This window comes from Triturus cristatus, chromosome 8 (assembly GCF_964204655.1).
Source record: "Triturus cristatus chromosome 8, aTriCri1.1, whole genome shotgun sequence".
NCBI lineage: Eukaryota > Metazoa > Chordata > Amphibia > Caudata > Salamandridae > Triturus > Triturus cristatus.
Genome location: NC_140591.1, coordinates 402,746,426 through 402,773,925, shown reverse-complemented (window position 1 = coordinate 402,773,925; position 27,500 = coordinate 402,746,426). Strand labels below are relative to the sequence as shown.

The window sequence follows — 27,500 nt, the reverse complement described above, 5'->3', positions numbered from 1 at the left end:
CAAACCTTTGGCTGGAAACCAATTAAACCTACAATTTAATGGCAGCAAACATGTAATTTGTGGTGGATTTCTGAAATCAAGAATGTGAAGACAGACAAGGTCTCCGTAGACTCACTGATTCTGACTGATTAAGAATGCCTTCTTCAGGCAATAGATCATAAGGTGTCTGATGTATTGATTTACCCATCCTTGTCTAGTTCTCCAGAGCAATGGACTTCTGTAACCTCCAAGCTCTGTCACAGTTTTCTCCTTTACTGGATTCCGCTGTGGGAGATGATGGCTTTAAGGGATCTGAGATATGCCTTTGCCCCCTTAAGCTTAGATGCACTTGGAAATGCAGCATTTTCACTGAAGGACTGACAACTGACTTGATCTGCCCATGAGGCTTCAGGCAGCAGGGTACAGTGAGGGTTTTTAGTTTTAATGTGTATTACGCCCCTCTCAACTCCTTGTACAAGACAGCAAAGCACAACACTGGCAGATGAAGGGTCTGGCCTCAAAACAGTTCAAGATAACTGGTGTTTGTGCAAAGAATGAAAAATACCGATTTTTAAAACTAGATGTATGGCAAAACCTTCCCAAAAATAATGCAGAATAGATATTGCTAAAAACACAAGTGCGTGTTCATAAGCTGCAGTTTGTAATATGTTTAGTAGTCTTACAATACTAGTACTCATGTACAACAAAATGCTCTTCACAAATCAAAATGCCGAAGTCTATATCTTTGCCTCTCCTGTTTTTTTATGTGCAGAGATCTCCACCTCGACTTTGGAGATTTCTGCACCCATATGTATACATTTTAGTAACAAATGTGGGAGGGATGGGGGGGTGACTGGAAAATGGGAAAGGATTATTAAATGGGATGGCTTTCAGATGGAGTAAGGAGGGGTTAAGGGAGGAGCAGGAAAGAAACATGCACCCATCACAAAATAGTAAGAGCATTGTTATACACAAACCACATGGTTACTTCAGCGGGAAAGGACCAAACCAGTAGTACATTTATTACAGCATAGGCACTGAGTAAGTCCAGCACCACACATAGCCTAGCACTGTTACTGGAACACCATCCAATAGAAAATAATGGAGACAGGGACTTAAAATAAAATCCCATAGGAAGTAATGTTAAAATAAATTAAATTATTTAGATTTATTAAAAAATATACATACATTTATTTTCGGGATACAAAATAAATATAAATAAATAATATGTTATCATGCAATTCTCTTCGTAGCTTGTAGCAGTTTTAAAACATAAGTAATAAAGATAAGCATTTTAATTTTGGGAAGAGTTTTTAATAAATCATTTAAAAATAATTCTAATGTCATTTAATATACTTCGTTAAATGTTAATTAAAAATTTGGATCATAGTGTTGTGGATTTTTTAAAATCTAATTCTACATTTTAAATAAAGTGACATTAATATTTAACATTGAATTTGTTTTACAGCTTAATAAGTAAACTTTTATGAATATCTGTATAGTTTATGCTAGGGAGATCACCACCCCAATTGAAGAGGTCTATATATGCAGATTTTAAATTACGGTTGTAAAGTTAACACTAGTGTAACTTTACAGTCATGGTTGACATTTTTCAGACTCTACCCCCTGCTTCAGGGGTGGGAACATGTAAGTATGCATTTTTTTTTTTTTTAGTTAAATAATTTTTATTGAAAGTAAGAAAGCACAGGATTACAAGTATGGATTTAGCCAATCAAGAACATAAGTATAAGCATACAAGCAAATATAAATAGTGACTATACACTAAGCGAATTATAAATAAAAAGATTACATACTATATGAACAGTGATATTAATGCTGCAAAAAACAAGAGGCAATAACAAGGATTATTATACTACAGTGGAATACAAAGATCCTGAGTATACAATTAGAATGAATAAAATATTTAAATAGGAGGTTAATTTGTTATCAAAAAGGAAAAAAGAAAAAGGAAAAAGAAAATAAAATAAAAAAGAGAATAAGAAGAGGAAGAGAGGGAAAGGAGAAGAGAGAGGGAAAGATTATGTTGTTGGTGACAGAAAAGACGTAAAGGGAAGCCATAGTAAGTCAGATTTGATTTGTAGATGAATGGAAGATTGAGGAAGAGAGGCGATTCTATGTTCATCACATATATAGTTCCACCAATGTAAAAAGGATAATTTAGAATTGTCTTTCCAGCAAGATAGTATAACTTTAAAGGCCACAGCAATAAATAAATCCAGTAATGGTGAAGGAGGAGTTACTATATCAAAGGCAGGCGACAAAGTGCCTAAAAATACATTTTGAATATTAAGTTGTAATTTATGAGAAAAGATCAATGCACATTTTGACCAAATAGCATCCCAGAAAGCATAAACCTTAGGACAATAAAATAATAAATGCAATAACGAACCATCAGCATTAAGGCAAGACCAACAAACTGCTGTGACAGAATGGTTGAATTTATGTAACATAAGGGGAGTAATGACGACTCTGTTATAAATAAAAACTAGGGATTGAGTGAGATTAGTAGCCTTAGATGTCTTAAATAGTTTCAGCCAAAACTTATCCCATTGTGACATTGATAGTGTCAAAGAAAGGTCCTGTTCCCACTCCAATTCAACCTTCGACTTATGCCGTGTGTCGACAGGGGTAGATAAAGATTTATAGATGAAAGAGGCAGTAGGAATAGTATCATTAGAAATTTGATGAAAGGAAGTAGGGGTTGGTAGAGAGAGGAAAGTCTGAATACACCCCTGTAGAATTGGAGCTAAAGTATCATATTGCTGAATACAGGAATCGGGCAATTGAAAAGATTCTTGCAACTGATGGAAAGAAAGAATTACATTGTTGACAAACATTTGGTGTACATAAAAAAGACCCTTTTCTTTCCATTGTTTGTAGTAAAATGATTTGTGACGAAATTTGATGTATTTGTTAAACCAGAGTGATGACGCGAGAAAGGATTGGTAGTTGTTGAGTTTCTTAAAGAAAAGTGTGTGTAACAAAACTTGAGAATGTTTCAGAATAGGATACTTAGAAATAAAAGTACAGTTAGTCATGTGAACAACATCTCGTACTGAAAAATCATTTAACAGTGAGCATTCAACATTAACCCATGAAGGCTTGGGTAGATCCTGATAATCCTTAGACAAAGCAAAAAATTGGCGAATCAAAAATGCTTTAGGGTATAAATTAAAATCAGGGAATCTTACCCCCCCCCCCCCTCACCTTTAGGTCGAATCAGTTTAGCCAAGGCAATACGTGCATGTTTGTTATTCCATAGAAACTTGGTGCATAGCAAATTAATCTGAGAAAAATAATATTCATCATCAGCATATGCAGACAGCTTAATTTGTTTAGACTTAAGACTAAAACCAGTAATGAGAGGATTATTTCTAATACGTTCCAGAAATGGCTCTAAACATAACAGGAAAAGTAATGGAGAAAGAGGGCAGCCCTGACGCGTACCTCTTTGAAGGGAGAAATATGGGGAAAAGAGACCATTAACAAAAATACATGCTTTAGGATTAGTATATAATAATTTAACATAAGAAATAAACTTCGGGCCGAAGCCAAACCATTGTAATGTATGAATCAAGAATTCCCAATTAACACGATCAAAGGCTTTTTCTGCATCCAAGGATAGAGCAGCTAGTGGGGAAGGATATTTTTTACTAAGGGCAAGAATGTTGGAAAACATTCTGGCATTATCAGAGGCCAAACGACCTTTAACAAAACCAACTTGGTCTGGGTTAATGAGTATAGGGATAATTTTCTCTAAACGAGACGCCAATATTTTTGCAAACATTTTACAATCATAATTAATTAGTGAAATAGGACGAAAATTTTTGCAATAGGATGGATCTTTATCTGGTTTGGGGATTACAATGATAAGGGCTTCCAAAAAAGAACCACATGCTAGGGAATTGGAGATAAAAGAATTAAAAAGTTCTAATAATTTGGGAACAAAAATTGAGGAGAAAGCAGAAATTAATTCAATTGAAAATCCATCGGGGCCAGGAGCCTTTGCTTTCTTCAAAGATTTAATAGCATCCGTTAATTCTTGTAGGGAAATATCATCTTCCAGAGGTTGGAAACTATCTTGGGAGGTTTTGGGCTTGGGGATATCAGATTCTGCAAAAGCACTCTTTGTTGTTAACTCAGAGCCAATACATACTATAGTATCATAGCAGTATCTGATGCCTGAGCTTCCACAATATTTGACCTGCACCTGTGCTAGTGCCCTGACTAGTATACCTGATGTATTGAGCAGGCCCCAGACACAGTGAGTGGCCTATTATTATAATGTGAAGCTCTGAACTTGTTGACCATTAGTGATCTGAAATGCTAGGCTGGCATTTTGTAAAGCATCCTGTCATACTTGAATGGCACAGCTGGCATCATATATTTAGCAGCACATACTGGGACAGGGACAGTGGCAGGCATTATGTGAATGAATGAATTAAAATTTGTGAAGCACCCAAATGCTAATAAGTAATCGTGGCACAATGAGATTCAGTGTTAGGTATGCAAGCTCGCCACATAGGCTTCCCAGACAACTAGATTTTGAGGTTTATTTTGAAAGTACAGGTAAATCTTGTCGGAATAAGTGGCGAGAGGTAGCAAGTTCCTGTATTGTTCTGACCTAGAGAATAAAACTAATTACTTTTCCCATTTTAAGGTTCTGTATTAGCATTAATCCAATGTGGGTGGTTCACTGTTATCAGATAGGTTTTGCATATCCTATATGGACACACATTTGCCTGAGGGGCATGCAGTTCTAATATGCTTTGTACATAACCACCTTATAGGTGCATATGTGCTGTATTACAAGTTTGTTATGTTATGGTATGTTATGTCATGGTAGCTTATATAACGCGCGATTACCCAGGGGTGTCGTGGCACTAGTTACCTTTCCATTACCTAAAAACAGCAGACGTAATGGGAAAATGAATGTGTCATAACTTAAACAGGACTATTTATCAAAAAGCCATGTTCTCAGACTCTTCCTAAAAGATATTAAGTCCGTGGAATGTCTGAGATAGTCAGGGAGGTCATTCCAGGCTTTGGCTGGCCTTAGTACGAAGCTTCGACCTCCCCAAGTGGCTTTTTTGATGGCTGGCACTGTGATCGGCTTGGCTCCAGAAGAGCGAAGATTCCTTTTCGGTGTATACCATGTGAATTGTTTCATCAAAAATACCGGTCCAGTACCATGTAGAGCTTTATAAATCATACACAACGCCTTGAAGCGAACTCTATTTCTTACTGAGAGCCAATGAAGTTTTTTTATTCCTCCAGAAATTGAGGCAAACTTTGGTATACCAGTAAGAAGCCTAGCTTTAGCATTTGCAGTGTTTGGAGCTTATTCATGAAGCGTTCCTGAATGTTTAAGTACAAGCTGTTAAAATAATCAATCTTTGATAGGACCAAAGCGGTAACCACCGTCTGTCGACTGCCCAAAGGCAGAAAAGGCAGATTTTTTTTATTGTTTTAAGGACAAATGCTGTTTTAGATGAAACTGCATTTATTTAGTCTCTGAAGTTAAGTTGTCATCAACAATTACACCTAGGTTCTTCGCCTTCTTCGCAGGTGCAGGAAGGGAGCCCATAGATGACGGCCACCAGTTGGGTGCCCAAAAATGATGGTCATTACCGAATAAAATCACCTCTGTTTTGTCAGAGTTAAGTTTTAAACAATTGTCCCCCATCCAGTTGCCTACTGCTTTAATTCAATCCTAAAAACGTTTCTCCATCCCAACCTTCTGGCCGGGTAGCAGGGTCACCACAATTTGGGTGTCGTCTGCATACGATGTAAGATCAAACCCATAAACACTAATCCATGGGGCCAGTGAGGAAATGTGTACATTAAACAACGTTGGACTCAGCGAAGACCCCTGTGGGACTCCGCAAGGCAGCACAAATGGTTTAGATTGGTAATCGCCCAGAGACGCTGCCTGAACTCGGTCCGAGAGAAATGAATGAATGAGTTTCCACCCTCTGTTCTGGATCCCACAGGCCCTTAAACGATCCATCAGAAGATCATGATGGACCGTATCAAAGGCCGCGGACAGATCCAGTAAGACCAAGGCCGCTCTACCACCCCGGTCTACAGCTTTCCTGATCTCCTCAATTGCCTTAATGAGGGCTGATTCAGTGCTGTGTCCCTCTCAAAAGCCATATTGAGTGGGATCCAGAGAATTAGTCTCTCGGAGAAAAGCACTGAGCTGAGTATTTAGGGCCTTCTCTACCATTTTTGCTGGCAGAGGGAGTCGCAATATTGGGCGGAAACTGTTAGGATCTTTAAGATCCAAGTTGGACTTTTTCAAGAAGGGCAAAACTGAGGCCACCTTCCAAGGTTTAGGAAATTGACCATTTTCCAACATCATATTGAAAATTGATGTGATGGCACATGAAATTGGCCATGCGGCAAGCTGGGCCACTGCCACTGGGCAGGGGTCATCCGGAGAACCAGATCTCGCTGCCAGAAGCAAGTTGTGAGTGGTTTCCACTGATAATGATGTAAACTTGCCCAGTGAAGGAGGAAGTGGAGAGGGTGGATTTAAAATCTCCCTAGCTTTAGACCTACCAGCTTTACTTGGATCATTGAATGCTGAAAAAATAATCTCAACTTTGTTTAGAAAAATGTTAGCGAGATCATCGCAGAGTTCCTGACTAGAATGAACTTTTGCTAGAGGTGGTAAAACCAGACTAGAAATAGTTCTAAAAAGTTATTTTGATGAACTTCTAGCCAGGTCAACTTTGTTTACAAAATATTTTTGTTTAGCAGTAAGCAGATGTTGTTTATAGCTTTGGAGGCTCTTTGTATACACCTCCTTAGCAGCATCTCTATAATCTCTCACCCAGCTGCGTTCAAGACGCTTACATTTGAGTTTGTGGTTTCTCGATTCTTCCGTAAACCACGGGGCGGATGTAAGTGATCTTTTCTGAAAAATGGTTCTTACTGGAGCTAATGTGCTACATGCATTTTTTAACCATTCAGTATATATAAAGGTAGCTTCCTCTGGTCTTATGGGGATAAAACCTGCCGAGGATGTGAGGAGTTCCTGTAATTCCTTCCCATTTACTTTATTCCAGGCTCGGAATTCAATCTGTTTCTTGGGGCAACTGCCACCATTGAGATGATTCTTAAATGTCAGTTCAAACTGGACAGCCGCATGGTCTGTCCAGACCAGCGGCAGCACCCCAGTGAAATTGAGCCCTGGGTGGTTGATAAAGATGCCATCAAGGGTATGTCCGGCCTCATGGGTAGGGGCAGTCACACATTGTACCAAGTTAGCGCCTTTCATCATTTCGGTAAGGATCGCTGTAGCTGAATCATTTAGAGCCTCCAAATAAAAATTAAAATCCCCCAAAATGGCATAAGTATCTGTACAGATTGCTTCTTCCAAAACAAGTTACCTATTGTTTTGATAAAAGAACTTCTATTTCCAGGTGGTCTGTACAACAATATGCCTTTGAACGTGTGATGGTGGGATAGGCTCAGACTGAAGGACAGGGATTCGCAGTCTAAACTGTACATAGAGCAAAATGTTGCCTTCATAGTGCTGGGATATATAACTGCCAGTCCTCCCCCTTTCTTGTGTGGCCTATTTAAGGTATGGCAAGCGAATCCTGATGGAATCGCTTTCACCAAATCCGGACCTGAGGCTTAATCAGTCCAGGTTTCTGTAATGAATGCCAATTTTATGTCTCCTCCATTGGCCTAGCACATTCAGTGCTGTGTTTTACCCGTGAACTGGCATTTAACAAAATGCCCTTGAGTACAGCAACATCGGGCCCTGCTGCCCTGGTGTCCCTCCTATTTCTTACTGCCTGGTATTGCACCTTGGGTAGGGTCACCTTGCAGTTAGGGCAGTTCATTGCCGAGGAGGTGGGTCTAGAGCAATAACAAGAGACACAAACAGTTTATATCCATCGCCGCCGTATTCAGAACCATCAACTCTGATCGTGAATATATATGAAGAAGGGGTGTACCTGATGTTGAACTGACAAGGGTCCTGGCGCTAAGCACAGAACAGGCGCGGACGGGCTCAGACTGGCTTGCCTTTGGCACGCCCGCTGTGCGCTCGCACCAGCCTCTTAATTTATGCCTTGCAAACGCAAACAGGGTTCAGGCGTGAGAGCTGGACAAAGCATAGTCTGCTCACCCTGACTCAACCCAAGATGGCGGTTCGGCAACACAGAGCGGGAACCAGCTTCCCGGAAACCGGTATCGAGCCCTCGGAAAGTTAAGTGCATTTTTAAAAATTATAAATCTAAAAGCAAATCACAACAAATTTAATACAAAGTTTTAAAAGCAGAACTGTGCAAATGGAGCAGTTAAATCAGTGCAATAGCGAGGTTGTAAGTTTAAGACACAAGTACCTACCACATTTAGCTATCTCCCAGCTCACGCCTCAGGAGAGGTAACGCCGGGAGTTTGAATCCTCCTCTAGAGGTATTACAATTAGGGGAAATGTGGTAGGCTGAGTTTTCTGGCCACACTCTGGATTGCTCAAGTTATCTTGTCATTTTTGGTTTCTATGGGTTGGGGATTAGTGAGGCACACTATACATACTCAAGTCAAGTCAATGTTTCTTTATTCGGCCTATGTAGGCCATAAAAGTAGAAAAACAGACTTGCAAAAAAAAGATCCACAGACAAATAAAATCACGATTATACATGAGCAGGATAAAATACACAGTACAATAGAAAATTCAATAAAAAAACATAGCAGCAATCCTTAATATCTGTACAAAACATAACAAAAATTAGGAACAAGGAAACTTCATAGAATAAGGGTCAATATGGGATCCGGGTGAATACTCAGCCTAAGACCTGACAACAAATATCTCTATCTTAGGGTCCGTTACGTAGGCAGGGAAAAGATCAAGACAGCCACTGGCATTACCTCTGGCTGTGTCAATAGAAATCCAGAGTAAGTGTAATGTCAGTCATACGAAAAAGTGCAAGTGCAATTTTACAATACCAAACAAAGTGCAAACAAAGAGTCAAACCATTTGCATTCCCTACAATGGCACCAAATAAAGTAGTAGATAGTCAATAATCAAAGGGAAACAGGTTTTTCCTATATCTGATTGCCCCTGCAAGAAAACGCGATACCACATAGCAAATTGAAGGGGAAGACAACAGTTGTAAAAACATCACGGCTGGTCTTACTTGTGCAAAGTGTCTGTTTCGCACTAGCGGCAAGATGTATCTGGATCTTAAAACCTGATAAACTCACAAAAGAACATTATTTGCAAAACCTCTTGGTCCGAAAAGTTATCACAAGGGCAGGGTTTTAGATCACCATGTTTGTGGAAATCACTGGGAACAGCTAAGGACCAGTAACTTTGATTTAACCTGAACCTTGTTAATGAAAAACAATGGTGGGCTTTGGTGAAAAAGGAGCGGTAGGTTTCCCCCCAGGGGCATGTTTTCAACAGAGCATATTTTCTCACTGTGGGTTTGAGTAACTTGTTACCCTTTCTATCACTTTGCCACTTTGCTCCCCTCCTCACAGCTGTCTGGGGTTTGTAAACAGATCCCTGCAACCCACACTCGTCAGCATTCGCTTGACATACCTTAACCATGGTATGCTAAGTGTGCCAATGAGTGAGATACAATCCATGATCAAAAGTTGATTTAATTCTAGAGCAGGGCTGGACCAGATTCTTAGCCATCGCAAAATCGGTGGTAAGGCAATGGTAGTGGTGATGTAGCCAAGTCCCACCTCCTCATGTACAGCAAAAGATGGTATAGAAGGGGGAACAGCGAGGAGGTTACGTAAGAGTTTGTTCTCAATCACTTAAAACTCCCCTACGTCTTTGTAACCCCAGACGTCACAGCCATAACATGCCATATGGATACACTTCTCACGATATATCTTGGCCATAACATGCACTGGTTTGGCCACGAGCCTCTTTGCAAAATCAGTGGTCGCCCCTACAGCTCAATTGGGTCCCCAATGTCATTGAAGAATACTTCGAGATACATGGAATGATGATACTTTTGTGAGTTCAATCCCAGTGCCATAAAATGTTGTTCTGACAGACTTCTGACATCCGATCGTCATTGTATGGGATTTTGAATAGTTGGTGGACAGATAAAGGGAGTCCATAAAGTCTATAAAGGTGTTCAGAAGACGTTGTAACCCCACAGCAGTATGCGCAATCAGGACAGCATCGTCTGCATACAAAAGGGCTGGTATGAACTTAGAACCCACTTTCGGAATGTCCCCAAAGGAGGCTATCAGCGCATCCCCCAGTTTATTAATATGTAGTGTAACTATGCTAACTCATTTGGCCACGATCACAAAAGCTGTAAAGTTGAGAAGTTGAGATAAGAAGTCGCACTCTTGTTCCTCATGCAGGTCAAAGCTATGTCAAAGCATTGGTGAATACGTCTACCCTACCTTGTTGCTCAACTTGTAGGTTAGCCTTGAATGACAGTCACTTGAAAGATCAACCTTCACTGCTCTATTTATGTTCTTTCATGTTTTCTTTGTCTCTTCTCGCCTTTTATTATCTTTTTGTCATCCATGCTCTCAATACGCGGTCCCTGTTCTTCATCCCTAAAGATCATGATTATCGTTCCGCTGTGCATCAAGGTAGCTGAAGACTCACCATTAAACGTATGGAGTTCATTGTCCACCAACATCATCAATGCCTTCATGGCTACCCCTTGAGGACTTACAGCTGGATCAGTGCATGCAATCAGTATACCCACCACCTCAACTCCCCCAATCCAAGGGCGTTCAGAGAAGAAAAATAAAGGACACAGATTCTTTACTAGGATTAATAAAGATAAATGGCCAAAGATTCGTTTTTATTGGCACCTACTATGTAGCAGCGCCTCCCTCACACAATTACCCACATAAACAAAAGGTGATTCACCAAGTTATTTAACGCTTTGTAGGGTTCAGGGCTTCTTTTGCATTGGGAACAAAGTAATTTTTCTCTTCATCAAACCATTTATACACAATGGCATGTGCAGCGGCACGTGCAGAAGGGCCTAGAAAATTAATCTCATAACAGTGTTGAAACTGTTGCCGGTCCTGGTTGCTAATAGGTCAGTCCTTCATGGTGGGTTTTCTTGGTTATCGTCAAATCTAAGACCATCCCTTCGCAAGATAACTTATGTGCCAATGATTTGGAAAATAGTTTTTATAAAATGTCTTCAAGCCGTAGAGATGAAGTTTACACATCTGTAGTTGGGCAGCTGCAGGGCTAATGAGAGCAGTAAGAGTTTTTAAGTGAAACTAAAGGAAGGGGGAAGAAATTGGTAATAGAAAAATAGGTCAAGATTCATTAGGTGGGTGACCAATCCTTACAAACGTTTGCATGAGTCAAAGCGGAGAGGTGAATGGTTGACAATTTTAATAGCTATGTTTTTTAACTGTTTAATTCATATTTTCTTTATAGGGGAACCAATGCCTGTAACTAAAAAGCCAGGGAGCACAGTGATTGCCGGTTCAATCAATGCACATGGCTCAGTACTCGTTGAAGCAACTCATGTTGGCTCTGACACCACCCTGGCTCAAATTGTGAAATTAGTTGAAGAAGCACAAATGTCAAAGGTGAGAAAATATACATAACATATTACTTACTTTCATAATTGGTGATCTGTGACAGGTGAGCTCAGGCTCACAACAGTTTAATAAACAGCAATTCAAACTGTTCATTCATAAATGTATGGAGCCCTTGCAAGGAGAGGTACTTCTTATTTCCTAATAAACACAGCACTATCTTTTGGGCCAACGTATGTGCTTAGTGTCATATGGCCGTTGTGGTCATTGTCGACATTGTTAAGTTAGCATGAGCTATGCTGCCATGATGCTGCTTTTGCGCACGTTACTGCATGACTTTATTTTGCAAGACTATGTTTGTGTCTTTCACATGAAAACTGTCTGATTTATGCTTTCTCTGCCTGTTCCTGGAGTTTAGTCTGAACACGGAGTGCAAGGTCGATAAACAATGGTCAGTCCCTAGCACCTAGACAAAACATGCTAAAACAACTGCGTTTGCTGAAGACTCATGTTTTCAAATTACGGGATAGCATGTTGGTTTAACACACACTTGGAGAGGGACCTTTCCAGGGAGAAGAGCTGTGCTATTCCTATGATGTAAAACTATCATCGAGGCACTAAGGTGTGGGGTCTGCTGACAAAGCCCAGAGATCTTCCTTTATATAATAGAACGTCTTTTTGTCAAGAGCAGGGTCGTTAGGCCTTATAATCCTTCATCCACTGTCTGTATACAATGACATCCCCCTTCATAGTCTATGGAGTTGCTACAATGCTAACTGTTTTAGGTTTATGCGTTTTGCTGCTGGTAGCGGCTCGTATGCTGCATTATAGAGCACTATATTTAAAATAAACATGTTGAACTATAACAGTGACTCTGTCTATTCTTATTGCGGACAAGTACGAGTGAGTGAGCAAAAGGGTATGTCTTGCTGCCATGGTTCCTGAGAGAGTCGGGAGTGTTGTGTTCTGGGTTGTCTAATCATTTGTAGCTTTGTGATAACGTAGGAGAATGAATGAGACACTATAGCTAGTCGGTTCTGGGATTTTGGGTAATGAGGCGGTAGGAAGGCTTAGCTCCTACGCATCGAGGTTCTGTTTTCCTGCGCATAGTTCTGTGTATGTGCAGAATCCCCGCAACATTGGAAAGGGCATTCTTAAGAGACATGGTCATAACCTTCCTTTGTGCGCAATCTGACATATGCAGCTATAGACTTATACCTGAGGTCTTGGCCACTTGACTCTTGGCCATCACTGTCTTTCTGTAAACCAGCTATGGCACCCAACCCTTTGCCACTTCTTCCTGGTATAACCTCGATTTTCTTTCCTTCATCAATTTTATATTTATGTATGTATGTTTCAGGTAGCATTATCATGCAAACTGCTCTTCAGAAAAACAAACTGTGCCTGCATTGAGGTTCGCAGAAAGTAATGATTAATAATCCTGTGCAGGAAGCCAGTTTTTGAGTGATGAATTAATTAATCCTAGGAGTTTAATAAACTGTTAACATATTACCAAATGGCCACCTCAGAGCACAGAGGAGGAAGAGAGCTAAGAGAAGAATGAAGAGATGTAGAATTACGATAGCTGTAGAAGGAAGTTGATCAAAAAGACAGAGAGGATGAACAGCTATGAAACAACCTAGATGCTCTCAGTCAATCTATACACAGAGTAGCTCTAGGGCTCAGTATAAATAGAAGGCCTCAGACATAACAGTTCATTTATGATAATGATTTCCGGTTTCAGTTAAAACCAATTATAGCCAACAAAACACCACCAAGGGGAATATAAATGCAGCCCCTGCCTTTAAGAACTTTTCTATGATGGATGCTCATGGTCCGACAACTTGGCTCCTGCTAAATAAAGGTGTGTGCATTATATTATTTCACATAATTACGTGAGATTTTAGCAAAAGTATGTAAAATTATGCTTAATTAAATTACCTGAAATCCAAATCTGTAATTTTGTGCTGTAATGTAACATGAAATGCATGCTTGCATCAACTGTTGACATAGACAAAAGCTCAGTAAAAATAGATGCTCTCATTTTATTGTTCCAGTGGATTTGCAGTAATGTTTTACTGCGAATTGCACAGTCATAGTATATATTTGAAGCAAAAGCACATAATTACGTGAAGTGGGCTAATTCTATGATTTCAGGAATTTCACATAACAAGCATAACGCAAAATTCCCAAAATTACAAGAATTATGCGAGCTAATTTTAATTTTCACCGACACCTATTGCTAAGCCACCTAATATGTCCATAGGGATATCTTCAAAGTCCCTGGACCCATATAACCTACCTTCACTCCCATTTTGGGAGCATGGTTCGCATCATATGGCTTCAGCTCACTGTTCACTGCATGTTGCTATATAGGGACCAGCAGGTTTGCAGGTAAACTCGTAGCAGTTCAGTCCAGTGCAATGAGCACCTCCATGATCCATTCTCCTTTACTGAAAGCAGAACTGAGCTTTGCTTTCTGACAGCTCAGTAATCAGGATTGTAGCAACAACAATCACTGTTTATTTGGATGCCTCCAGAATCAATGGCCCGTCATAAAACGAAAAACCGAACATTCCTGTTTTTCAGTTTACATTGTGGTGGTCTAAAAAGCTAAAAAGCATGCATATGGGAACTGCATTCCCTCCTATGGAAGGATCAGTGGCTAGATCATGAGCATGTTGAATGCCAATGTGCCATGTAAAGAGACCCATGAGCTGGTGGAATTGCACTGATTTCAATGCATATATTAACTTAAGAAATGTATAAGTTTAGTGTACCAGCTTTGGACGGTACAGTAGTATTGTATTGTATTGTAATTGCATTTATATAGCGCTTACTACCCCTGGCAAGGCGTGAAAGTGCTTTTTTCGGCGAGTAGCACGCTACTCTGGGACTCATAGAGGATTAGTGTTAAATTAGAATAGTGAAACATGCAAGAAAATTTTAAGTGGCGGATAGGTTAGTCAGTTATTTGGATTCGGAAGGATAGCAGAAGGATAGAAGAAGAAAAAAGGTTTGTATTTATATGGCGCTTGTTACCCCTAATGGGGTGTTGAAGCACGCTACTCCAGAAACCAATAAAGGATTAGTGGTGAATTAGTATGGTGAAATATGAAAGTAATTTGAGTGGTGGATGGATTAGTCAGTTATTTGGAGTGAGAAGGATAGCGGAGGGATAGAAGGGGAAGAAAGGTTTGCATTCATATAGCACCTGTTACCATTGATGGGTGTTGAAGCGCTTTTTTGGCGAGTAGCACGCTACTCCGGAACCCATAAAGAATTAGTGTTGAAAATTAGTGTAGTGAAATATGAAGTAATTTGAGTGGTGGATAGTAGTCAGTTATTTGGAGTGAGAAGGATAGCGAAGGGATAGAAGCGGAAGAAAGGTTTGCATTCATATAGCACCTGTTACCATTGATGGGTGTTGAAGCGCTTTTCTGGCGAGTAGCACGCTACTCCGGAACCCATAAAGAATTAGTGTTGAAAATTAGTGTAGTGAAATATGAAGTAATTTGAGTGGTGGATATGTTAGTCAGTAGTTTTCTAGTATTGGCTGCAGGATTAGCAAAAGGTTTGATACTTGGCAGCATCAGCTTTGCAAAACACTGTGACCACATTTAATGGAAACGTGCAGCTGTGCATGTTCTTTTCCCCAAGATGGAGAATGTACTATAACAGTGCATACTGCACAGAATACAAAGTTAAAGTCTCTTGTGCGCCTTTTACACGGTCCCCAAACTAGTGTACAAAACATAATGACCTACCCAAATGTTTGGCAAATATCAATAGTTAGAGGTCCTCAAATAGAAACAAAATCCCACTGACACGGTCTAACAGTGTAAAATAAAATTGAACTTGCTGATGACCGACCCCAGGCATCCTGAAGCTTTTTTACTGCCTTGGTTAGTTCTTCATGTAGCAGCAGAGTTTGCTGTCAGCTGTAGCTAAAAGTACACATATGATAATTGTGAAGCAGAGAAAGGCACAGATCAGGCAGTAAGATACATTTATTAGCCCAGTTGTTTCTGGATATCTCAAATCGAAGAACAAAACAGAGTAACACTGGCTTGCTGTAATTGAGCAGGAAGCATCCCACATACGCCCACGTGCATATACATATCCATCCAAATGGAATTATCCGCTTTATAGTTGCACATATATCTCGGCACTCAGGGGCTTATTTACAAGCGCCTTGCGCCACTTTGGCGTCATTTTTAACATAGGAAAAGTGACGTACGTATGGCGCAATGGGCTTGTAAATAAGCCCCTCAGTGTGTAGATGCTCTTACAATCCATTTATTTAAGGGTTTACATTTCGGCTACTGTGAATGTTGGTGCCACTTTATTGCAACTTTAAGCTGTTCAAAAATAGCAACTGAATTCTCTTAAGTGACGTTTTGCTTCTTGTCCCTTTATCTTTTTCATTTAATTTCCTTTTTTGTACCCTAATTTCTCCATTTTTATTGTTCTTTTTTGTTGATTCTATTTCTTGCTCTATTTTTGTCTTACACGTTCACTCTTTTCTTTTTTTTCAGATTTGTCAGTCTCCCCTTTTGTCTTTCGTCTGCTCTCTTTTTCTTATTTTGCTTTCTCCCACTTTTATTTTATTATATATTTTTGCCTTGTGTATTTCTCAACCTTCCTTTCTGCCCATCAGTTACTCGCATTTCATGACATGTGTACGTTTTTCCTTGTACAGGCTCCAATCCAGCAACTGGCAGACAAAATAAGTGGCTACTTTGTTCCATTCATCATACTAATTTCAGCAGGGACTTTGATTGCCTGGACCATAGTCGGATTTGTACATTTTGACATCATTGCAAAATACTTCCCTGTAAGTGCTTCCTAGAATATTATATGTATGTGTTTCACGTGTTCAACAAAGATAACGTAATGATTACATATTCTTAAAGAGCAGTTATTCCCATTCCTTCTGAAGTCATATCCACATTTGAAATGTTTTGTAATTTATCAAGACTCTATCTACAACTAGTCTGTTTATCCTACTTCATTCACAACTGACATTCCTGTTTTTATTGTAGTTTCGTAAATCAACATTTTTTCCCATTTCTATATTGTCGCTATTTGCAGGATTACAACAAAAACATCTCCAGAGCTGAAGTGATCATCAGAATTGCATTTCAGACTTCCATCACGGTGCTCTCTATTGCCTGTCCATGTGCCCTGGGACTAGCCACGCCTACAGCTGTGATGGTAGGCACGGGAGTGGCTGCACAGAATGGAATTCTCATCAAAGGAGGCGAGCCTTTAGAAATGGCTCATAAGGTGTGTATGACGTCAACCAGATGTACACCTAAGATTTTCAGTGCACGTTTTTCCGCTGTGACTGTAAATATATGATTAGGGCATGCAGTACTGTCTTTTAATTGAATATTTTACCACAATGTCATAAACATATTGTAAGTTGGGGTATGCAGCTAAAACAGAACCTAATAGGAGGAACACTTTTACCAGATGACATGTATTCCAGACAATATCATGCAATTTTATTGATTGATAAACTAGTCCCATACAGACGTACCATATGGCAACATTTAAGTTACATTTGGGTTTAATTAACATATGATGAAGCTTGCAAGGTCTCTGATATTCAAAAATGTCAAGATGGTGGTGGAGAATAAGTTATAGAGTCGCTCTTGCCGTGGTATAAGTTATCCACAGGGACGTTGCACATATTGCAAATGTTCCGCATGCCCAGACTAGCACTTTAATGTGAGAAGGGAATCTGATTCCTGATTTTTGTGGCAGTGTGTCTTACGGTCCTGATGCGTGATGAACTTTGTGAGGTACTTTGGACCTTGTTGTTTTCATATAAGTGTGTCAAGGCTGATACCTTGAACTAACGTCTCTCGTTCATCTTTAGCAAAGGGAGGGTCTGCAGCAATGGTGAGATGTGGATAACATATACCTCTCTGATATCATACAACAACTTTTGAATCTTGCTGCTTAGGAATATGTGGAGTTTCTGTGACATTAGCTCATTTTAGGAGAAAATTGCCGGAATGCAGTTTAGGAGAGATACAAGCTTGAGTGGCAGCTCTGTGGTCCCAAAAGGACAAAAGATGTTACAGGTTGTTAAGAAATTGAGTTAGAGGTTTCTAGAGAAGGTGGCTAAATTGCTGAGAGGCTCAAAGGTGAAAAAGATGTGTAATGTAAAACAAATACGTTCAACTTTTCACAAAGATAATATTATCAAGAATATAAGGTGGCTGTGGGGGTAGATTTCAAGTTATGACTGGCTCTGGTGAATGCAAGAAGTAGGAATTTTTGTCTTGACAATGCATTTTTTTAATCCAGTTCTATATTGGACCGGGTGTGGACCAAAGTGCAAGAGATGATTTGAGCAATTGCTAGAAGGAAAGTTGAGATCGGAGCTTTTTAGCGCAGCTCCAAAAAGATGCATATACATATTGTGTTGAATTCTAGCAATATTAATATATTTTAACAATTTCACCATTTTCATCATATAAAGTAGCTACCTTGTACAACAGTCCAGTTAGCAAAAAAACATTTCATGCAAATGCAAAAACTACTATGAAACTGATCCAACCTACCCTTTATTAACACCCCATCTTACGCATTCACCACTATTCCATTTCATAGGATTTTTCAAATGTATCAAATTGCTAAATTCCTGATGTTATTCAACAGCCAATAACTCTGTCTCAAATTATTTCTCCTAAATCTGCCTTTCAACTATATTTTAATAAACTCTGCAGTAGTTTAGTTTTTCCTCCTAAGAATCTTACATAGGAAAAGTGAACACTTCATCTCTAGTTCAGGCTCTGTCTGGCAGCAGCACTTTTTTGCAAACTTTAGCCATGAAGTCCACATAGATGCAGCACGAAATGTCAGTGATAGAATTGAGTTTTGCGGTACTCCGCTTGAGGACAAGGCAGCTTGTGCAGAGAACACGCCCTTGCAGACTTGAATGAGCCTGTTTTGCAAGGGTGAGTTGAACAAATAGCTTATGCAGACTGCCAAGGCAGCATACTTGATTGGCACCCACTGGATCAATTGGACTTTGGTTCCATGGTACCAAAGTGACTCAAGAGAATTAGTGGCTGAACCACCGGGAATGAGTTTAAGGATGGTAGGATGGAAAAGACCTACATACAATAAATGACAGATTCAGTTTACAAGTGATATGCTTACATTTGGGTACACACACACACACGCACACACACACACAATGACAATTTACTAAATTGTTCTTGTGTACCACCCCTGATATCATACTTTATGTAGGTTGAGCCAGGGCAGCGCATGCACTGCTCTGCGAGCCATGCTGTGTTACAGTATCCACTTGAAGCCTCGCTCTCTCTCCGCCCTTATTTTTTATTGGCTTGTGTCATTGTCCGTCATAAACGCTGGCTTCTGATTAGGCAATAGGCTTGTTAGTCCATCCTTAGTACCGCCCTGTCTTCAATTGTAACCTCTCATGAGGACTGGCCCTTTTATTTTGGTTGTTACACGGTACGTCTTATTTTGTCTGTAAGCACTATTTTCTTTAATGAGTTTCTGGTACTGCAGGCACAAGTGTTTTCCTGCTGCGTGCTTTCCTGCAACATTCAGCGTGCCATGCGTGCTTTCACTTTTATTTAGTACATATAATTTGTTGACTTGTTCATGCCTACATGGGTCACCTTAGTGAGATCTGTCATTTTTCCGCAATTTATCTTTAAAAAAGGTGGATTGCACGCCTTTAAGCTATTAGCTTTGTAAATGGCAATGTCTTTTATTTATGTTTTAAAAAGCAATACATAAATAAAAGGCATTGTCATTTTAAATGCCAATAGCTCAAACGCGCGTAAATGCGAGACTTATTACCTAAAATGGCACCCTGCTGAATCTTGAGGGCGTCATCTTAAAACCTGACAACCACATACCACCTCCAGTGCTAACAGCGATGCAGAGGCCGAATACCAATTATATAATAAAAAAATTGCGCTGATATTACTAAAAAAAAAAGATGTTCAATATTCGCATGATAAATGAACTAGTGGCAAAGGATGGAGACGACTTTTGATGCTGAACTGGTTTTAACTGTTTTCAAATGCTTGCAATTGTTGACCCTTCACACTTTTCTTTCTGTACAATGTTAGAGACATCACACTTTGTACATCATATATTACAGTTGTTAGCAGTTACATATCTGTATATGAATACCTTCCTGCATTTTTCAACAAGGATGTTCTTCTGGAATAATTAAAACGCCCACAATTGCTGAGTAAGAGACGAACAATTGCAATGCCACAAACAGGAGGCAAAGAATTAGAATAAAAAAACATGATGGATAGGACTTCCTCTTTATTGACTTTCTCTCACAAGCATATTGTTCATTATTTTTTTTTGTCAAAGTATGCTTTATTCGATATTTCAATCATAAAAGCAGAATACATACAGTTACGTACTATACCTATAGACAGTTAAAAAATGATCAAAAGTTTAAAATTTATCTTGGTTAAAAATTCCTTCTTTTTTAAAGGAATACAGGTTGGAAATATAGACAAAGGATCATAACAGAGAATAGTCAAGTGACTAGCAGTCTCTGTCTAATCGATCACGCCCATCCAAGATACTTCGCAGTAGCTATTGTGATCCATGACAAAGTGCTGGTGCGTATAATACGCAGAGCAACAATACTACTAGTAGTCCCCAAGTTTTTACACATCGGAGATAACCAGATGCGTCTTGGAACCAGATAAACTTTACAAGAGAATAGAAAATGACCAATTGTTTCTTTGGTGGTGCCACATGCAGGGCAGCTATCACAGGATCCACCTTCCCATTTGGCTACCAAATATCTGAGGGGTAGTGCACCTGCTCTTAGTTGAAAAAGGAGCTTTCTATCACCTGGTCTAGTTATGATGTCCCAGTAGGGTTCCGGGCAAGGATACATCTTAGCTTCTAGAAATCCTCCAGCCATAGATCCAGCGCTAGAACTTTTCCAATGCCGAGAGGCTACCATCTCCCAATAAATTTCTTTCAGAATGCTTTTGGATGGAAAAGTTGCTCCCACAGGGTCTTCTCAAAGCGAGCACATACCAAGCAAAGTTAACTTAAGTGATTTAAGCCACCCAATTTTGTGGAATACATCTATTCTAATAATATCTAGGAACCCCTCAGCATAGTGGGAGAGCACTGGTGTCGTCCATAGCCTTCGCCAATACAAAATCGGACGGAGCCTAACCAAATCTGTGACTGCTCTTCTACCCAGGTCATGTCTAAGGGGCAACAAAGGTGAACTTTTAGGGACACCAGTTAATGCCCGGAGAAATTTGTTTTCCGAGGTTTGAAGTGCAGCCACCTTCTCGAAGCCCCATAGCTCAGCCCCGTAGAGTGCAGAGCCTAGAGCCTTCGCTTCATAAACCTGAAGTACAGGTTTTACTGGTTTGGTCAAAGATTTTCTATGCTCTGAGCTAATGGCACCGGACAATTGCCTATGTCTAAGTGTAGCAATGTCTATATGCTGGGGCCATCTATTCTCACTAGATATGTGTAGTCCTAGGTACGTAAAAGTATTCACCACCTCTAGCGGGCGGCCATTCATAGTAATTTTGGATTTAAAGCTACGATGGGGATTAAAAGTCATAAGTTTTGTTTTAGCTGTGTTGACCTCTAAGCCATACTCCCTACAAAATTGGTCAAAAATAGACAGAGCACACTACAGACCGCTTGGAGTCTTAGATAAAATAAGCGTGTCGTCTGCAAACATTAAAATAGGCATTTTTGAGCCAGCTATAGAGGGAGCATCCACCTGTGCAGAGAGCATACGGGCAACAACATCGTTGATGTACAATGTAAAAAGGATGGGAGCCATTGAACATCCTTGTCGAACACCCCGTTCAAATGGAAAATCCACAGTCACCGAACCATATCCCCCCCACTGAATCTTGGCAAAATTTGTTTCATGAAGCCTCATTATTAGTGACAGTAACTCTTCTGGTAAACCCTGGTTCTTAAGAACCAACCACAGCTTGTTCCGGGGAACAAGGTCGAAGGCAGCCCGCAGATCAACAAAAGCTGCGTACAAGCTGCCCTCGCCCAGCACCACGGTCCTCCATTGCAACAGGGTAAAGCGGAAGACCTGGTCCACCGTGCTTGTGGACCGACGGAATCCTGCCTGGAAGGGTGACAGGGCATTGGTCTCCTCGGCCCAGTCAAGGAGCCTATTGACAATCACGCGCCCCACAACCTTTTGGATAGTGTCAATAAGGCTTATCGGTCTATAGTTGCCCGGCTGGGACCGGTCGCCTTTCTTGAACACGGGTATTATTACCGCACCCTGCCAAGATGTTGGTACCGCTGAACCCTGCGCAATTGCATTAATAAGGAGATGTATATACTTACACCAGCGCTCTTTATCATTGATAAAGACATCAGCTGGGCACCATCAAGTCCTGGGGCGCGTCCACCAGACACTGAGCTAAGGGCCATCATAATCTCTTTGATACTAAAGAAATTATCTTTAAATTGAATTAAACTTATATCTGACCCTGTGACGACTTTATTTGACTCAGCATACTGATTTTTAAAGAATTTTACCCATTCATCTTCCGGTACATTGTTATTTGGGGGTACGGGTAAACCTGAACTTCCCCATTTAACAATGCTCCAGAATAACCTGGAATCATTCCTGTCACTAGCTATCTTTAGCTCAGACCAATGATGCTCATCCCAGGCTTTCTTTGCCTTTGATATACTAGCTTTATATTCCTTTCTAGCAAATCGAATGGCAGTAGACTGCCTCCCCTTTATGGCGGTTCCTAAAGCTAGTCGAGCATCTCTACATTGGTCATTATACCACTTTGCAGACTTTTGGACTCTCTTTCCTTTATTTTTCACAGGCTTGAGGAAGTGGTTTTTTATTGCACAAAAGAGAGAGTCGTGTATTTCAACTACTCTACCCAACTCGGTGCTAGATGAATTAATATGCTCAATGGCTAGTATTGCTTTATCTACTTCGCCACAGATGTTAGCAATGGCCAGTTGGTTAGTCACTATGTTTGCCCACCTTAATCTGCGCATATCATTAGTGGGGACAATCAAAGGAGGAGCAAGCTCAGTCGGGCCAATGGTCCGGTTGGTAAAAAACCACCATTTATGATCTGCACAGAGGGGGTTGTGGTCACTCTCACTCCTCCAAACAACCTCCATGTCGCAGATAAAACCGCCGTAATTTAAGACTACATAAAACATAGTCAATTCTACTTTTGTATCGCCCGTTATCAAATGTATTGGTCCCATTTTTATCACTTCGAGTCCTCCCATTTAGAGCTCTTAAGCCCTTTTCATAGCAGAGGGCATTTAAACTAATCACATCATCGGTCCAACGCACAACCGATTTGAGCTCCAACTTGGGAACTCCCCATTGCCGATCTTCTTCGTCCCCAAGAAAATCATCTTCAGTAGCTAGGGGTTCGGATGTTCTATTAAAATCACCCGCAATGACAATGTTATTTATTAGAGAGTGAATATCAAGGAGGCGTCCCAAGGCCGCTAAAACCTCAGATCTCCCTCCCCTATTACTCCTCACATAAACATTGTAAATGTCAAGCATTCCCAATTTATCTAGGTTCATTCTGATTAATTGAATGTCTCTATGGCTGGTGTCAATGGATTTGACAACTAACTTTAGACTCTGACGGACCCATATAGTTAATCCACCCATAGGTCTCCCCTTTGGACCTTTTAAAGCAGGCACAGAGTAATTCAAATATCCCTGAGCGAAAGATGGTTCACATAGCCAGGTCTCTTGAAATATACATAGGTCAAAGTCATTAACGAAACAAAGTCAGTCGTCAGATATCAGTTTAGAGGCCAACCCAGCAATTTTCCATGAAAGTAGCTTCCCCATGTTATCCCCAGTGCCAACCGGGGGGTTAGTTAATAAAGGAGGATCAAGGGAAATAAGGGGATTAATACAAATACCAACACTTGTTTCTAGTGGTAAGTTTCCTAGCTCGTTGGGAGGGGAAGGTAAATCAAAAGAAGTCTCTTGGATGACTGTCATTGGGCCCTTATGGTGATTATGTCAATCCACTTCTTCAAGATTTGCTAGAACCTCATAGCGGTTTCCAAGAGAAATGACAGGATTGGACTGTTTACAAAGTGGAGCCCCTGGAATAGCAGAGGGAACTATTTGAGTTATTTGGTAAAAATATGTCAATTCCCAGGTAGAAATAAAAGACCTCGCATTGTTCGTATGCCAATTAAGAATATGGCTGACGGCTCTGGGGTCTCTGAAATTAATTATTACAATATCCCCGTTTATATTCTTAGGTGTGTTTCCCAACCAAGAGAGACGCCGTACATGTAGAATTTCGCCATTTATATACAAAGGAAGAGGGCGATTCTGACCAAGCCAATGAATAACTTTATTTTTTAACTGCAAGTAACATTCGGTTGTCCCCTCTTTTAATGCTGGGACTCCCGCGAGAACAACCACAAGGGGAACTGCTTCAGGTGGCAGTTCTAATTGGAGCCCCTTGCGTTTCTTTGCAGTAGGAGATGGAATTTTACCTTTTTTATCACGTGTTGTACCAGATTGAATTAAGTTGTCTTCCCTCAAAGACTCTCTATCTTTATTTGAAGTAGAGTGTTGCAATGATTTGGAAGTAATGACTCTTCCTATACTTTTATTATTTAGATTATTAATACTAGGATGATTTTGAGAAACAGAGTTTAGAGATGGTACAATGGGGGATGATACAACAGGTGCTGTAGTAATAGGGGGCGCCATCACTGGCTTTGCAAAATTCTTGATTAATTCCCTGGTATTACCTATTAGCGATTCTAGATTATCAAGTCTATTAACTATTGTTTTTAATCTCTCGAGAATAGGTAAAATGAGAGATCTAAATAGCTGTTCAACATTACCCAATACCTCCGCAATAGATATATCATTTGCTAAGCAAGGAACGGAAGTAACTGGGAAAGATGTTTTATCAGTACAAGTTACAGGACCCTTAGCAGTTGAAACCAAATCAGAGTGGTTACTCTTTTTTTTACTCTTTAACGGCTCACTACCTCTCTTTCTCCTTTTTCTAGGTGGTGTACCTGAGAATTTAGATGTGTTAGCCTTTTGAGATGGAAGCTTAACAGCTTGTGGTGGTGACTCAATTGAGAGTACTGGCTCAGAGATTGGATTAGGGAGTAGAAGTGGGGCAGTTAGGGACTGGACATTATTTAATTCGGGTAAGGAGGTTAAATTTCGTGATAGGATTGGGAGATCATCATTGCTGGAGTTATCTAGGTCTTCATTTTGGGAGTGGCAACTCCTAGGTGGGGAAGTGGCTGAGTGCAAAGAACCCACGAGGGATGGCGAGTTTTTAATAAGCTCAATAGAGCTACGGCGCTTTGCCCTTAGTTCAGCAAGGATTAATTTCCGCTCTAATCCCGAGTTGACCCTAAATAAATAACTATCTAGGGTCCCCTTGTTAGCGCCTCCAGCCATGTTAAAGATAATACCGCTGTGGTTGGACTATGGGTCGAGTTAACAGCTATAAATGAGGTAGCACGCTATGGGTAAAACATGCAAAAAGAACAAAGGGCACAGAACAAGGGAGTGAATGCCAGCTCACGGATTAGTGTGTTCCAATAAAATCACAGTATATCAGTATTTTGATAATTGATTTTAAAATAGTTATATTTGCCCTCCTTCTTCTTCCTTCCACTAGTCCCCAAAATTACAGTCCTGATGAGACCCGGTATTTAAAAGTGGGTCGAAACGCCGTCGACAACGAAATAAGAGACAGCCTTGACTGGATTATTATATATTGTTTATAAACTGTCCTTGTTATATTTCTTTCCAATAACCCTTTACACTTTTGTTTGTATTTTCTGTTACTTCTGTGAGGTTATGGTTTTTTTCACTGGGGTTCACTTTGCACTGCGAATGTAAGAAAGAGAGGAATTGTGTACATACAAAATGTTTTTATATGAGACTTAACAAAAAATTTGTGTCAAATAAAGACCTCGGCTGAGGCTTGGTAAATCTCAAAAGGTCGTGTATAGGCTTACTGTGTTTATCCTAGATTTGGTGTCGTTTTGAGAGAGATTAATTCAAATACAACTATTGATGTTGTATGCAATAGATCATTAGTTCCAAATCAGTTCCTTGTGAACATTGTTTTGTAGTACACCAATAAAATCACAAGCACCTTTAAGGGGGTGAGCCCGGTCCGGTCTCCCTCGGCTCCTGAGGGCTACAGAGGGCCCGCCCTTTGCCCGGGCTTAGCCCGGCGCGGACCCGCGCGCGGTCCCGCGAGGCAGTAGCCCAGCTGAAGTTTATAACGCCTCCAGGCGCCAAAGTACAGGAAGCGGCTTCCTCTTCTGCCGCAGGGAAAGCTGGGGGATGTAGTCTCCCCTCCTCACAGCGGCCGTGGTGGAATGGCGGCAGCGGGAGGGAGACGGTCAACAGACACGGAGATTGGAACCAGGGCAGGCAGGTAAAGTGTCAGCAGCAGGCACACAGGGAATGAAAGTCGCCCGCTCAGCCAGAAGCCCAGCTGAAGTTTATAACGCCTCCAGGAGCCAAAGTACAGGATGCGGCTTCCTCTTCTGCCGCAGAGAAAGCTGGGGGATGTAGTCTCCCCTCCTCACAGCGGCCGCGGTGGAATGGCGGCAGCGGGAGGGAGACGGTCAACAGACACGGAGATTGGAACCAGGGCAGGCAGGTAAAGTGTCAGCAGCAGGCACACAGGGAATGAAAGTCGTTCTTTATCAATATGCCCTTCTTACAGCTGTGCAGTGCATCCTGCTCTGCATATGAGTTTCTTCCACGTGAATATCTTTGGCCTAAATATTGAGGTTTTGAGTAAATTTCCCATTGAGTCAGTTGGTGGATGAATGGATGCATGAGTGCAAGAATGTATGATGACTTATGGAGTACCAAAATCCATCAATGACACAAAACTACATTTTATTCACAAGTCGGACCTATTGGAATTGCCAACACTTGTTTAGCTATCTGATTCGCTAATGGGGGACACATTTATTTTGGTGCCTGGGACTTTTTTCTGCCCCAGCCTGACCCTCAGTGTTGTCAGTGCCTTGACATTCCTGCAACCAGAACCCAAGCTCAGTTAAGCATGGTGTTTTTTATCCGTGTTTGTGTTTTGTTGTTGGAACATGTGCATCTTATTTTATATTGCAGAATAACCCTTATTTAATAAAACTCATAATTGTTATTGGCCTGTGTGGTCCTGTTTGATTGCTTCCTATAATGACATTTTGTTTCCCTCGCCCATGTCTCACGTACATAGAGTTCCACGAAAACTCACTTCCGAAACGGTAAATTTATCCTTACGTCAATCGTCTAGTGTGCCCTATATCTGGTCCTCTATATATTTTTATTTTTATTTACTTGCTCTGCCCTAATTTTTTAATCAACTTTTGGTTATCACTGACGAGTACTGCTCATAGGTAAGTCGGCGTCCAGAGTGTTTCCTCATTTCCACATCACAGGTCCTAAAATGGAAAGTCCCCAAATGTTGAGGCCCATTGCTTAATAAGATCTTCTTTTTTTTAGCAGGCCCAGTGATAAGTGTTTTAATTGGTTACTTTTATGGTTAATTACCTATTTCATTTTTATTCAGAAATGTGTCTTGCCTACATAGAAAATATTTGACTTCGTGTATTATTGTTTAAAAGGGAAGCAAGACAAAACAATGGCTAAAAATACATGAGCAGGCAACCTAACACAAGCAAGAATACACAATTGGCAATAGGTCACTCAAGGGCTAATTCACACACTTTATTTAAAAGCCTGAAATCTTCTCAGCAACGATTTCCTGTGGCAATTTGAGTATATTTATGACTTGTTGGGTAGTCACAAAAGCACCTAGGAGTATTCATGGAAATATTTGGAAATAGTATATATCTGTCCTGCTCTGTGCTTTCTTCTGCAAAATGCCCACAGCAAGGCCAATCTGTAGGTGTAAGTGTGGCACAAATTAGCATTA

At 40.5% G+C, this 27,500-nt stretch overlaps 1 protein-coding gene across 4 annotated transcripts in view; it reads left to right on the top strand.

Annotated features, from left to right (window-relative positions):
• Positions 1-27,500, top strand: part of ATP7B (ATPase copper transporting beta) — a 479,681-nt gene that overhangs the window by 359,705 nt on the left and 92,476 nt on the right. For all 4 annotated transcript variants that reach the window (XM_085621784.1, XM_085621786.1, XM_085621783.1 and 1 more), the window contains 3 exons: positions 11,405-11,559; positions 16,211-16,345; positions 16,603-16,797. In XM_085621784.1, the coding sequence (XP_085477910.1) occupies positions 11,405-11,559; positions 16,211-16,345; positions 16,603-16,797 (485 nt within the window). The remainder of the gene's footprint in view (positions 1-11,404; positions 11,560-16,210; positions 16,346-16,602; positions 16,798-27,500) is intronic.